The sequence below is a fragment of the Calonectris borealis genome, chromosome Z (genome assembly GCF_964195595.1).
Source record: "Calonectris borealis chromosome Z, bCalBor7.hap1.2, whole genome shotgun sequence".
NCBI lineage: Eukaryota > Metazoa > Chordata > Aves > Procellariiformes > Procellariidae > Calonectris > Calonectris borealis.
Genome location: NC_134352.1, coordinates 55,859,743 through 55,872,393, shown reverse-complemented (window position 1 = coordinate 55,872,393; position 12,651 = coordinate 55,859,743). Strand labels below are relative to the sequence as shown.

The 12,651-nt window shown below is 34.4% G+C and overlaps 1 protein-coding gene across 8 annotated transcripts in view; it reads right to left on the bottom strand.

Moving 5' to 3' along the window:
• Positions 1 to 12,651, bottom strand: part of BRD10 (bromodomain containing 10) — a 56,646-nt gene that overhangs the window by 26,448 nt on the left and 17,547 nt on the right. For 6 of the 8 annotated variants that reach the window (XM_075136616.1, XM_075136617.1, XM_075136618.1 and 3 more), the window contains 2 exons: positions 6,522 to 6,598; positions 554 to 643 (listed from right to left, as the gene is read on the bottom strand). The exons of 1 other annotated variant lie outside the window; for it this stretch is intronic. In XM_075136616.1, the coding sequence (XP_074992717.1) occupies positions 554 to 643; positions 6,522 to 6,598 (167 nt within the window). The remainder of the gene's footprint in view (positions 1 to 553; positions 644 to 6,521; positions 6,599 to 12,651) is intronic. One more of the 8 variants, XM_075136620.1, reaches the window with a different exon arrangement.

The following is a 12,651-nucleotide window of genomic DNA, read 5'->3' as shown; positions in this document are numbered from 1 at the left end:
CAGTGTACATCGGTAAAATTTGTATCTCAGTCTAGTATCAAAAGCCAGATAGCATGCTTTCCTGTACAAACTACATGAATAAAAATTAAACAAAGCCAATTTTAATAACTTACTTGCAAACAAAAGAAGTTAAGAATCCTAACAAACAACATAAGAGTCAGCTCACAAGAAGATCTGATCAGCACTGCATAGGCAGATATGAGAACTCTATCCTGTAATTGCTTCTTGGGTAAGAGTTTGTCCTCAGGGAAGAATGATCACATGTTTAATAGAAATTAACTACTCCTTCTAAGGTATTACCACTATCCACATTTTATTTTGGCAGTGAAAAGTGTTTACACAGTTACTGAATTTACTTATCACAAAAACATTGTGAACAGAGCACTATATACAGAAAAAAATTAAGATTACAGTCTCCACGTATCAACCTTACGAGGCTTCATGCAGTTACTGAACAGTTATAAAATCTTCAGTTGACAGGCCTCAGCAAATAACTGGCAATAACTGGCACCGTTTTATACCCATACAAGAGAAAGCTTTTAACGTCACATACCGATTTCTTTTTAATGTCCTCCAGATCTTTGAGTTCATTCTCAATCTTTGTGATTAATTCCCTGAGTTCATCAAGATTAGTGCAAATAAGCTAAAAAACAAATGAACACAAACACTTGGTAATGTGGGACTTGGAAAATGTACAATGAAATTAAATAAAATCTAAAAGGACATGTTATTACTTAGTGCCACCATTTTTATTTTCTTAAATATAAAAAAATAGGACTTTTTGAAAGGAAGAAAATCTAGTAAGAAAATCCTTCACTCTTCAGATATAAACCATATCCCTGCCTGTAAGCCTCTATTTCAAAATGTAGGTATTTTCTTAAAAATTCTGTGAATGACAACTACCAAATTTGTCTCAAGTATAGTAATGAGTTGGAACAGGTCTGAGTACTAAACAATTCCCTGGAGAATTAAAGTGTACCCGCTTTGGACTATGCTGTAGTTATAACATACTCACACTTGTTACAACTTTTTCCTGAACATAACTTTATATGTTTACACAGAGTATTCCTGAAAGATAACCTAGCCACATCTATCAAACCTACCTTCCTATCTATGTTTTGAACAAGGGTTATATTCTTCTTATTCCTGTCTTTAGAAAACAGCTTTTTACATTTTTCCTTTCAGAATATGGATGCTATTTTCTTGAAAAAGTCGTCAAACAAAAGTAATCTGTATGTTTTGGCTTACCATCTTTTAGGGCAATTAAAGACTTAATAAACCGGAAATTATTAAACTGTTAGGTTCTTTCAGGTTATCATATGTTAAGACTTGCTTCTTTGTGAACACCCTTAGGTGGAAATGTTTTCATTACTAACGAAAACATGTTGAAATAATTTAAGAAAATCAAATCCAAACAGAAAAAAACCCCACAAAAATGCTTTTATCATCCAGCTGCTAATTTTTAATTTTTTTTTTCCCCAAATCAGTTAATTCATAACAATATATTTTTACTTCAATTACACAGGAAGTTTTAGATTTGCAGCAAACTCATATTAAAAAATGATTAAAAATAGTTTCACTATTAAAACACAGAACTGACACTTTTAGCAAAATACATAAATTTGAGAAAACTCTAACACATACATGAGATTATTTTCATAACACCTGTGTACATTTGACAGCATTGGGGAATTGGAGTGATTCAAACTAAGGTTTGCAGTGTTCACAGTTGTCAAGTTTAAAATAGCAAATGAATAAGGAAATTGGCACTGTCTTGCTCCGTAGACAATGTATGTAAAATGAACTTGCAAAAGGTTTCTCTTGTAACACAGAAAATAATATTACAATGTGTAATTCTACTAGGTTCAACATGCATGTCTGTCCTGTGCTTAAATTTAAGTTCCAAACACATAAGATGTACACTGGAAGTCAAATACTGGCTTTTCTTTTCCCATCTGGCCTGCAAAGAAATCTATGATACTGTACTATTACACAAAAAGGTGCAAGTTTGTCACATGAAGCTCTTGACAGAAGTCAATAAAGGCATGGATAAAGATTTTCCCTACGCAATTATAATCCACTCCTTTGACTATATACCTGACAATTCAGTTTTTAAATTTTATCACTGCTTTTTATTTTCTCCTATGAGACACATTTAATTCAGTGTATCATGGATCAAAGATAAAGCAGAACTACGAACCAAAGAAAGATAGTCTTCATTTGCTAGAAGTGGGTGAATTTCTCTCTAGGAACTCACTTCTAGAAAGGCAAGTGTTGCAAAGAGAAGGATGATTTCACTATTGTTAGTGAATGCTGTCCTGGAAATACCAACTCTATCTTTGACTCTACCGTAAAAAGCTCCTCCATGTCATTAGACAATTCACGCGGCCAAACTTTTCACAGATCCCAGTCGTGTTTCTCATTTTTAGAACAGTCACTTGAGACATAAGGATCCAATTTACAAAACTGTTAGTGTGTACCAATCCAAACTACATCAATGGGAAAAGCAATGCAAATATATAAAGTTTAGTTGTCTTGCAGCTGGGGGTGACAGGGAAGAGTAATCAAATCTCTACGTCCCAATTTTCATCAGAAGAGGTGTACATTTGAGGCTGATATCTGTGCGTCCATTGCCACTGGTAATTACAAGGAAGGTAACAGCAGCTCAGCTTAGAGGATTTACTGTCAAAATGAGTTTAGTATTTGAAATACTCCAATACTATACTGGAAACCACTATAAAAACATTCAAGAAGAAATTTATATTTCTTAATTTACAGTAGGATTTGAGATGAGGTCTTAAAGATGCACACTGATTGGGAAGAAGGTATTTCGAAACTTCTCTCACTTGGTTAACGTTTCCCATCTTACAGAATGAAGCTAGCATTTTGAAGGAAAGATGAAAAGAACAGTAATAAAAAAAGTGTAGTGTATTTCATATGATCATTTTGATATGGAATCTAGCTACTTCCAATGAGACTCTAATGTTATGTTTGCTCATGGTTGATAATTGGCAATTGACCTTAGCAATTCAATTTTCTGCGAACAATGCTGCCTTTCTAAATTGTTTTGTATGTTTTAACAGGTAAGTTAACGTGAAGGCAAAAAGAAAGGTATTAACGTTACGATCTAATCGTTCTGTCACATTCCAATAGCTCTCTGGTAGTTCATATACTGCTCTTGAAGAACATACCTTCTAATAATCTATCATGAGAAAAAGAATCTGAAGAGAAAAAATTTTTCCTTTGTGACTTATCAAAAGTAGTGAAAGATTAGTCCCTATTCTCTAGAACACCACATGGTGGCTTAAAGATTCAGGCTGTAAATATTTCCATTAATATACAAGTCATGTAATTAGTTATGTACATGCTAACTACAACTCAGACATTTTCAGATCAGGTACAGTACTTGCTACATATGGGCTTCATTTTCAAGGCAATAAACATCCTGTTTTTCAACTGAATATAATGGAAGCTTCAGGTATTCAGTATTCCAGTAAACTTTCAAATTCAGTGTTCAACTTTCCTGTTAGGATACAATCTCACATCTCAGTAATCTCTCAAAGACTCTCACTGACTCCTAGAACTTCCAGGAGGAAAGATAGGAAAACTCCCCTGATTTTTGTAAGGAAAGACAGGGGGACCAAGCTCTATTCCAGCTTGGGACTCTCCCGTGGTCCATTTCTCAGAATCTATAAATCAACTATTTATCATTATAAAACAAATCTAACCTGTGGATCTATTCATCAATACAAACCTAGTGTACTCCCCCAGATCACTGATGCTACTTCCTCGTCCCCCTTAACTTCAGCCAATCTTTTAGCATAATTTTTACTCACTTCAATGGGGTCTCATGCTTAACTTCAGATTATATGTGTTAATGATTGCAAGTTATACTTTTATTTCCTATGAACCTGCTCTTTTATTGCTGCCATCTCCATGTGGAAAATGTTCAGATAGCTCCCTTTCAAGATCTCGATTTAATATAGACCATAGCTGATAAAACTGAAACCGTTAAGACACAGTTAAACAGAAAAGCTGAAGTTAGCCCAGTTCCTTAAAACGGGTGCATTCCTTTTTTCCTTAGTTAGAGCACATGTACGTCTATATAGCTACATGTGCATATATGTGAGGGGAAAGGAGGAAAGACTGAGACAAAGAACTTGTTACCAAACTTAAATATACTTTGTAACTAGAAAAGAAACCCAAAAACCCCACATTAATGTCGCTTCTGTAGAGCAATATAATTACTGTCATTTCTTTAAAACATGAGCAACGGTAATAATAAGCTTGGAACTCAGAATTTCTTTTAAAAGGAAATATGCAACAGCCAACTAACTCATGATCCATGAAGCTGTAAACTCACTTCTCAAGTTTCAAAATATTAAAAACAGGACATGTTTTTTGTGTGTTTTTATTTGGTAAAGAGAATTTAATTTGCATCTGCTTTTGTTTTGGGTTTGTGTTTTGTTTTGTTTTGTTGTTTGTATTTGTTTTTTTTTTAAAGCAGCCTTGAGCTAAGAAATTAATAAGGTCTGAAATCACATACAAGGAAGAAGTGATGTTCACTGACCTATGCTTCTACTGCTTTGTCCATGACATTCAAACCATGATAGAGAGCAGAAAATCTGTGCAGTATGTTTCCTCAAAAGTTTGTTTAAAAATGGTATTATAAATGTTAGAATTAAGTAGTACAATTATCTCCTAAATTTTTTTGTTAATAGTTGATTTTAATGTATAATTTGGGTCACTGTACATATTAAAAGATTTATTAATACTAATTTTCTCAGCTTTAGTGTTCAATTATGATTTTCAGGTAAAGAATCTATACTTAAGTACAGGATCTAGTCTTATGAGATGAAGTGCCTTATGGGTTTGGTGGTTTTTTTTGTGGTGTTTTTTTTGGTTTTGTTTGTTTGTTTGTTTGTTTTACATTTGTAGGCTGCACGCACATAAAGCATCTTAAAAATTTTCATTTACTTACTTCTTTCTTTCCAAAAGAACTGATGTTTATATATGAATAACAATATTCTTATGGTTATACCCTCCCTGGCAAACTTCACAGGGCCTGTATACACTCAAGCTGTCTTACCAAGTATTTTAAAAATATACTCTCACCTTCGAACAGTTAAGTAATTCCATTAAGTTTGGCCATTCATATATGTGGAGCGGAGTATCTTGAAGCATATTTTACTAGGCTCTAAAAGTCTTAGTAGTATTCCAAATATAAATGTTTTATTGGCTTAATATTTGCAAATACTTCTAAGTCATACCAGTCCCGCCTGTCTTCTTGAAAAAGGCAGGTTAAATTGTTAAAAAATTCCCTAATAAGATTAAACTGCTTATACTAACTGATCTTAGCTTCACCTAAAACAGATATAAAGCCTAGCTTTGATCAAAAAAGCCAGAATTATTTTGTTACATTTTAATTAACATTTTACATAGGTAAATGTAATAATGTTAATTTTACATTTAGATAGATATGTAAATGTACAGTTTACCTTGGTTCGATAAAAAGTTGGGCTAAGTTTTAGATAATGTTTTAGACAGGCTATTTAAATGCAGTAGTTTAATACTGTAAAAAATGATTTCTAACCTAACCGTGTACATCCATGGCATGTAGGTAATGTGCATAAAATTTTTAGACACTGTACCCATTTTTTGGAGCTGCTAGGAAACATTTTAATCACTACCATTAGAATATAGACAAAAGTAAGTGTACACTTAAATATCAGTCTTTTCTCAATATTGACTGTTACTAACCAATTTTATCACCAGAAATTCTACTAGCTCCACCTGAAACACATCATCATTATGGAATAAATTGATTCAGTGTGAGGGCTTTACAGAACAGTCATGATTTAATGTAGGTCTATTGCTCAGAATAGCACAGATTGCTTTCTGAGAAAAAAATTTATAGCCAAAGGAGAACATCAATCCAAGCAAGCATGCATACATAAATTGTGACTTAGAACTGAAGTACTGTAAGACTTCTATTACAGTACCATAAAACCACTATCATAATTAGCACTCTTTCCTTAGTGCTCTCTGGTCTAAAGGTCATGTGCAGATAAGGGGTAAAAGTTGCAAACAAGATGAGCACAGAAGCCTACAAATTTTTTGCAAGTCCTTCAGTAAATCAAGCTAGATTTGAATTCAAAGACCACAGCGTCGCACCTCATACAAAACACAAGTAACTTTATCCCAGAAAATTATATCTACCTTAAAAATTCCATAAACAACTCCTAGTTTTCACAGTTTTTTTCCTGTAACAGGTTTATCTGGGATCTTAAACAATACTGTGAAACAGTGTGTAAGCTGCACATAATAAAAAACGGTAAAACATTCTCTACCAAGAAAAGGTCAAATGCACTTTTAAAAACACGATCAGATTAAACCTTTTGAACTAGAAGGCGGCAATTAATCTTTGATTAGGATTGCCAAGGTCTCTATCAGAAACTAAAGGACTTATTTTACAGACATTCAGATTTCAAGTGCTTAAAACAAAAATTAAAATAATTTACCTGAAATTCTGGTATGGTAGACTTTGTGACACCTTTCCTCTTCTTTGTGATTGCTTTTTTAGATACGGATTTTTTTCCTTGTAAGATTAAAAGAGAAAAGCTTCATAATGCTGTTTGTTGTACTTCATTAATAAAACCAAATTACATACAGACTTGAAAGTTAAACTATAACTAAGAGACGGCTGACAGTACGTCACGTAAACATCATGAATCACAACTAGACTCAGTAAAAGCAAACATTAAACTACAAGGGTCTGTGTAGGGCAGTCTTTTGGGGGTGCGGGGAGGTAGGAAAAAAAAAAAGAAAAAAGAACAAACCCACTACAATGCCCATAATATACCACCTAAAAATTTAAGTCATAAAAGAAACATTCACACCACTGTTCTGAAAGGAGTGAAGTACAGAACTTATGCCACAAACTTAATAAATATAGCATCTTACCTGCAAGATTTGTTCTCTGACACTGTAAAGTGAACCACACATTAGGGTCTGGGACCTCTGTATCTTATAGTAAAAAATACCCTCAAAGCACAATCAATATCTAGAAATCTCCACGTGAACATCCAGAAGTTACCAATGAAATCAGATTACTGATATGTTTTTTCTGGCTGTTGCAAAACCTAACATTTTAGAAGAAAGCAAATACCTTCCTATAATGCCCTTCACACCCAACTGTGCTATATAAGAACATGGATGTAACTAAAAACCTCCTTGAAGATAAGGCAAGTACTTTACTGCCTATAGTATCAGGGTTCATAAGTCACATACATTTCTCAAATCAAGTAGTTATGTCACCAAGCCATATATGCGAGATAATGTTTCTTATATGGTTATTGCTACATTCACATGGTAAATTGAAACAAGCCCTCTTTTGACCTGTTCATTTAGACCAAAACCATCACTCTAAGATTACTGCTGTGCTCACATTCAGGAGTCCTGAACAATAATTAAAAACCTTAAAAAAAAAAAAATTTTTAAAAATCATACAAAGTATATGGAATTCGTTGTCAAATAGAATCATTACACACCCTTGGTAATAACATAAACACAGGCAGATTCGATATTTATATTAATGAAAATATTGGCAGGAATTGCATTTAATTTTTTCCTAATAGATGTTTGCTTGTGTGTGCAAATGCATACGTACATATATACACACCTATTCATAGATGCCTAGGCATCTATATTTTCAGTTTATTACACTGCCCTATTTTCAGTTTATTACACTGCCCTATTTTCAGTTTATTACACTGTGAGTTTCCTGAACATCTTACCTGAATCTGAAATAAAACGCACTTAAGAGACAGGGCACAGGGCTTGAAGGATCTAGACTTGAAACTCCACATAAAATCAAACCATATAAAAATCAATAAATCAATCTAGATTTGAAGCTCCACATACTGAACACATAACAAAATTTAAAGAGTCCTCAATTACCAAAACCTCACAGATTTCACATTACAGAACAAGTGATAAAACAGAGAAGCATGTTTATTAGAACAACGACTCAAACGTTTTGACAATGGGCAAGAAACTCAGCATTTTTGTTATATATTTTATGAATCCAGCCGCATTGAAAACATAATTGCTACTACTGAGAACAGTGCTGTCCGTTTCATGAACTAAAGCAGACATCTAATATAAGCTTTCTGGGCAAACTGACTCAAAAAGAAGTCTGGTCATATGGTGGTTCCTTGTTATAGCTCTGTAAAAGAATGTTATCTGGCAAGAACATGAAGGAATACAAACATGGGGCAGCTAGACTGTCTTGCTTCTTTACAAAAAGAAAGATTTTAGTATGATTAAAATGAAAATTTTCATTTTATTTGAATTGTTTCAAAATACTTTTCAGCAAATCTTTACTTGAATATTTGCAGCATCAGGTGCTGCATGATACAGTGCACTTCAAAAAATAACAGAGTTATCAGAAATATACTTTCTTTTCCCCAATATTTCCTTCTGAAAAAGGGGGGGAAATTGTTAGGAAGATTTATAATTAATTACTAAAAAAAGAAAGTAAATATTTCTTCCTTTGCAGCAGCATCTGAAAAGCATGCAGTAGGGAAGATACGGGGTAACAGACAGAACAAGAATTAAAAAAAAATGACTAGAAGCACAACGAAAATGAGCCTTACCTTCTGTGTAAACTGAATCAAGGGAAAAAAGTCTTTGAAAATAGAGCATGACATATGGGTTTTCATAATGCATGCCTAGTAGAATATATGTACCATAAGACTTACAGAATTCCATGACATCTGTCATGAACTAAGACTGTATTTGTACAGAGCAGCACCACAGTCTCTTTCCCACTTTGTGACTCTACACACCAGATATCCTATGGGGCAGGCACATATCACATACCAAAAAATAAGAAAACACTACAGATATCTGCACAATAGAAGATAATTAATATATACAGCAAACTAGTTTGGCAAACTCATCTAACTTAATAACATCCTTATAAAATACCAAATTGAAATTCAAAACAAGTTACAGCAATAGTACTGATAATCTCTCTCTTTTTTAAAAGTTATCTCTGGTTTTCCAAAAATAGTATTTCTTGTTTGCCAAGTTTTAAAAGAAAAATTTTCTTTAATAGCTTTTCAAGGAAAAAAAACCAAAGATGATAAACGAAATATTCCAATTCACTTACCCTTAAGCAGAAAAATCTTCAGATAAAATTAACCAAGGATCAGATTCCCACGATAAATACCTATCAAGATCTGCTAGTTTAGATTCTCAGACCACAAGATGACACATTCAGCAAAAACAACAGCAATGGTAAGGGATGTCAGCCTCTACCAGCTACCTGCTATTAGCCCTGTCGCATCATAACCACGCGAACACTTCAGCCATGCCACCACAGAGCAGTCACTTAGCTTCAACTGCCAGGCTCAGGTGGGCGTAGATTCTATATGGAGGGTAGAATCACTAAGGGGTTGAACAGGCATCAACTGTGAGTGGGCAACTACTCAAACCACTCCACTGAGATCTGCTAGAGCTCCTTTGCCCATAATCCTAGGTGAAGAGACTACTTATAATGGCTTAAATTACTTCAGCAGATGAAGTAATGTTTCTGACAGCAGCTAGATGCATTTTGAATCACAGCACACAGTACCTTTCAGAGCATACTCAATGTACAAATACATTTAATTGCTGACTGAAAGCAATCAGAGTTAGAAAAACACACCTAAGAAATAATGAAGGAAAAAAAGTAATTCTAATAAGGAAGCTCATATGCATTATCTCTTCAGGTCACCTATTCCAATTCAACACACCCTGCTTGCTTCCCACCTCTTGGTCCCCAGCTTTTACTAGCCATAATTTATAAACCACTTAACAGGAGTTCTACACATAGTCAAAATAATAAAGTAATTTCAGTACAAAAATTCTCGAAGGGGGAACAGTGGCTCAATAAATAGATTTCTGTCCTTAGAGGTCTTCAAGTCACAGCTGACCTGATCTGGTATTTGTGACAGCCCTGCTTCAAACAAGGAAACAGACTAGGTAACCCCCTGATGTTCCTTCCCACCAGCTTTTCTATGGCTCTGTGACTCTGTAAAAGACTGCCTTCCACAGTATACATATATTAGTGACAAATACATAGGAATCAGTAACTCAGGACTGCACTGCACAGAAGGAAGATAAACCAGATAATGCTTTTGTCCAATCTATTTCTTTACGCTTGTCCCTAATCATGTAAGAATGAAATAAGAAAAATGCTCTCCATCAAAAGAAATTGTTTCCCAAAATAAAACAAGAAGTCCAAAGAAAATAAGGATCTTGAAATAGCTGAAGAGGCCTTCTCCTTCAATAGCTGCAACTACATAAAAGCTGTTGTTAGGCCTACCATCTTGAGGCACTAACAGTGGCCTCCCTACCCAGCAACAGCTACAACACTAAACTATTTTTTGCGTAGTAGAGAAATATGTACTTGGACAAGTATTTGATAAATGTTTTATAAATATTGATAAATAAATATCGATTTATTCTTATTCCTGTTTCCACTACAGGGCAAAACTTGTAATAAAGATTAAATTTTCACTTATTTTTTACATAAAGTTCAAGGTCAAATATAGTCAATACTTCTTCGGGAAAAAAAAAAAAAAGAGCTTTTTTCTCCCTTGCCATAATTACAAAATAACATTACTGAATAAAAAAACTGGTTTGTATTCAAATATATACATATGAAAACTATATTTAAAAAAATCCACTTTGCGGCAAGTGGAACTGTTCTAAAGCTAGGAAATGTCAGCCTGTATTATTCCCGTGTAACCTTACTTTCACCCATGTAATGCAATTTTACTGTGCCACAATTACTAATTATGTCTCCACACTGCCTTTTCTAACAGGCTCCACATCTTAGCTGGGTTTCAGTTCAGAGCGGAAAGAGACTGAGACATCTTACCTTGGATAGAAGTTGTAACTACCATCTCTTTTCCCCTCCCATATTGAAGGAGAGGACCAGCTCTTTTTACACCACCTCCAATATTGACAGAGAGCTAAGCCGTTCCTGAGATTAGGGAGGGGACAACCACAGACACAAAGGCAAGAGCCCTTCCATGTTCAGTGGACGAATCATGACTGTGCAACAAATAAAAGAGTCTTTCTCATTCTCTACCAGAGAATAAAGGGAAAATACACAATCACTTTATTCTTCAAGCAAACTACAACAAATCTTATCCTAAATTAAACTATAATTCAGTTATCTGTGGATATAAAACAAAACTCTTTATTGATTTGAGGTAATATTTCTCTCCAATAACATGCTATCAACCTATACCTAGAGCTGGTAGCATCAAAGCCCAGAAGATCAATTTGCACATTTCCCTGACTTTACCTGCTGAAACAAAGCACTTGGATATTAAATTGAAACAAGAACACTGTCAAAATGCATACAATCCGCAGTAAAGGACAGCGTAGTTACGTAACATTTTAGCTATCATGCCACTGTTTTTTCTGAATGAAAACAAACTCCATCTTGCAGGAATGCAGTGAAATACAGGTTTTCCACAGCAAACTTACTGGAGCAAGCCCTTACTCATCTGCCAAAAAAGCTGGAAACTGTACTAAGCAGACACAAGTAACATTAACTTGGATACTGCCCTGTCCACCCAGACAGTGTTTGGTGCTTGAAGGATGATGAGGACAGAAACCTGTATAGCGAGTATTAGTATAAGCCAGTAACAGAGGTTAGTGAAAGCACTGAAGTGCATGTGAAACAAATGCTATTCTGAGAAAAGCTGATTTCAAAGTAAGTGAAGTCGTATTGAAAAGCACTGAATTATCTGTACTGTTTGAAATAGTGTATTCCAGGTTTCATGTATGACTCACATCTCAGAGTAAAGACAGTATTTTATATTACAAACCAAAACTAAACCAAAATAAATGAGTAAAATAATTCAAAGGTGCACAATTTTTACACTACTGCTTTTTAATTTTTAATGCTAAATTAATGGTGATCACAATAGGTGGAAAGGAAGAAATATGACTTCCCTGAAATAATACTGTTTTGTGTTATCATCTGTTCTAATCTCAACTCCAAGAGATTGGATTATTTTATACATTCCACTGATAGTTAAGAGTTGTTTTTTATCGATTTTCCTTCTCCATATTTATAATTGTCATCAAGTAATTTGTTAAACAAACCCATTGCTTAAAGTAAAAAAGAAGTCCAGATCTACAGATTTTTCACATTTATTCCTTTTAAGTAACACCACTGCTGTAACACTTCCGGTCTAAGATTCGCTGGAAATCAACATTTTACCACCCAAGAGCCCCTTAGCCAGTTCTGAGAAAATTCTTAGATGTTATTTAAGTTCAGCAGGCCCAGAAGATGGCTGGCTGCCATAGGTTTTCCTTTCAAGCCAAAACAAATTCCACAGATGTTATCACAGAATAGATGTGCAGGCAATTAACAAGGTAATATAAAAACTAGGGCCTGAACACTAGTTATGGGCATCCAAAAACCCCACTAGGGAGGTTAGATGGAACTAAAGCAGAAGCCATGTCAAGTTGGTCTTGCCATCTGAGGGTGAAGGGGGAATAAATAACCAAATGATATTTCAGATCTCTTCTAGTCCTATTTGTCCTGGTTTCGGCTGGGATAGGGTTAAATTTCTTCCTAGT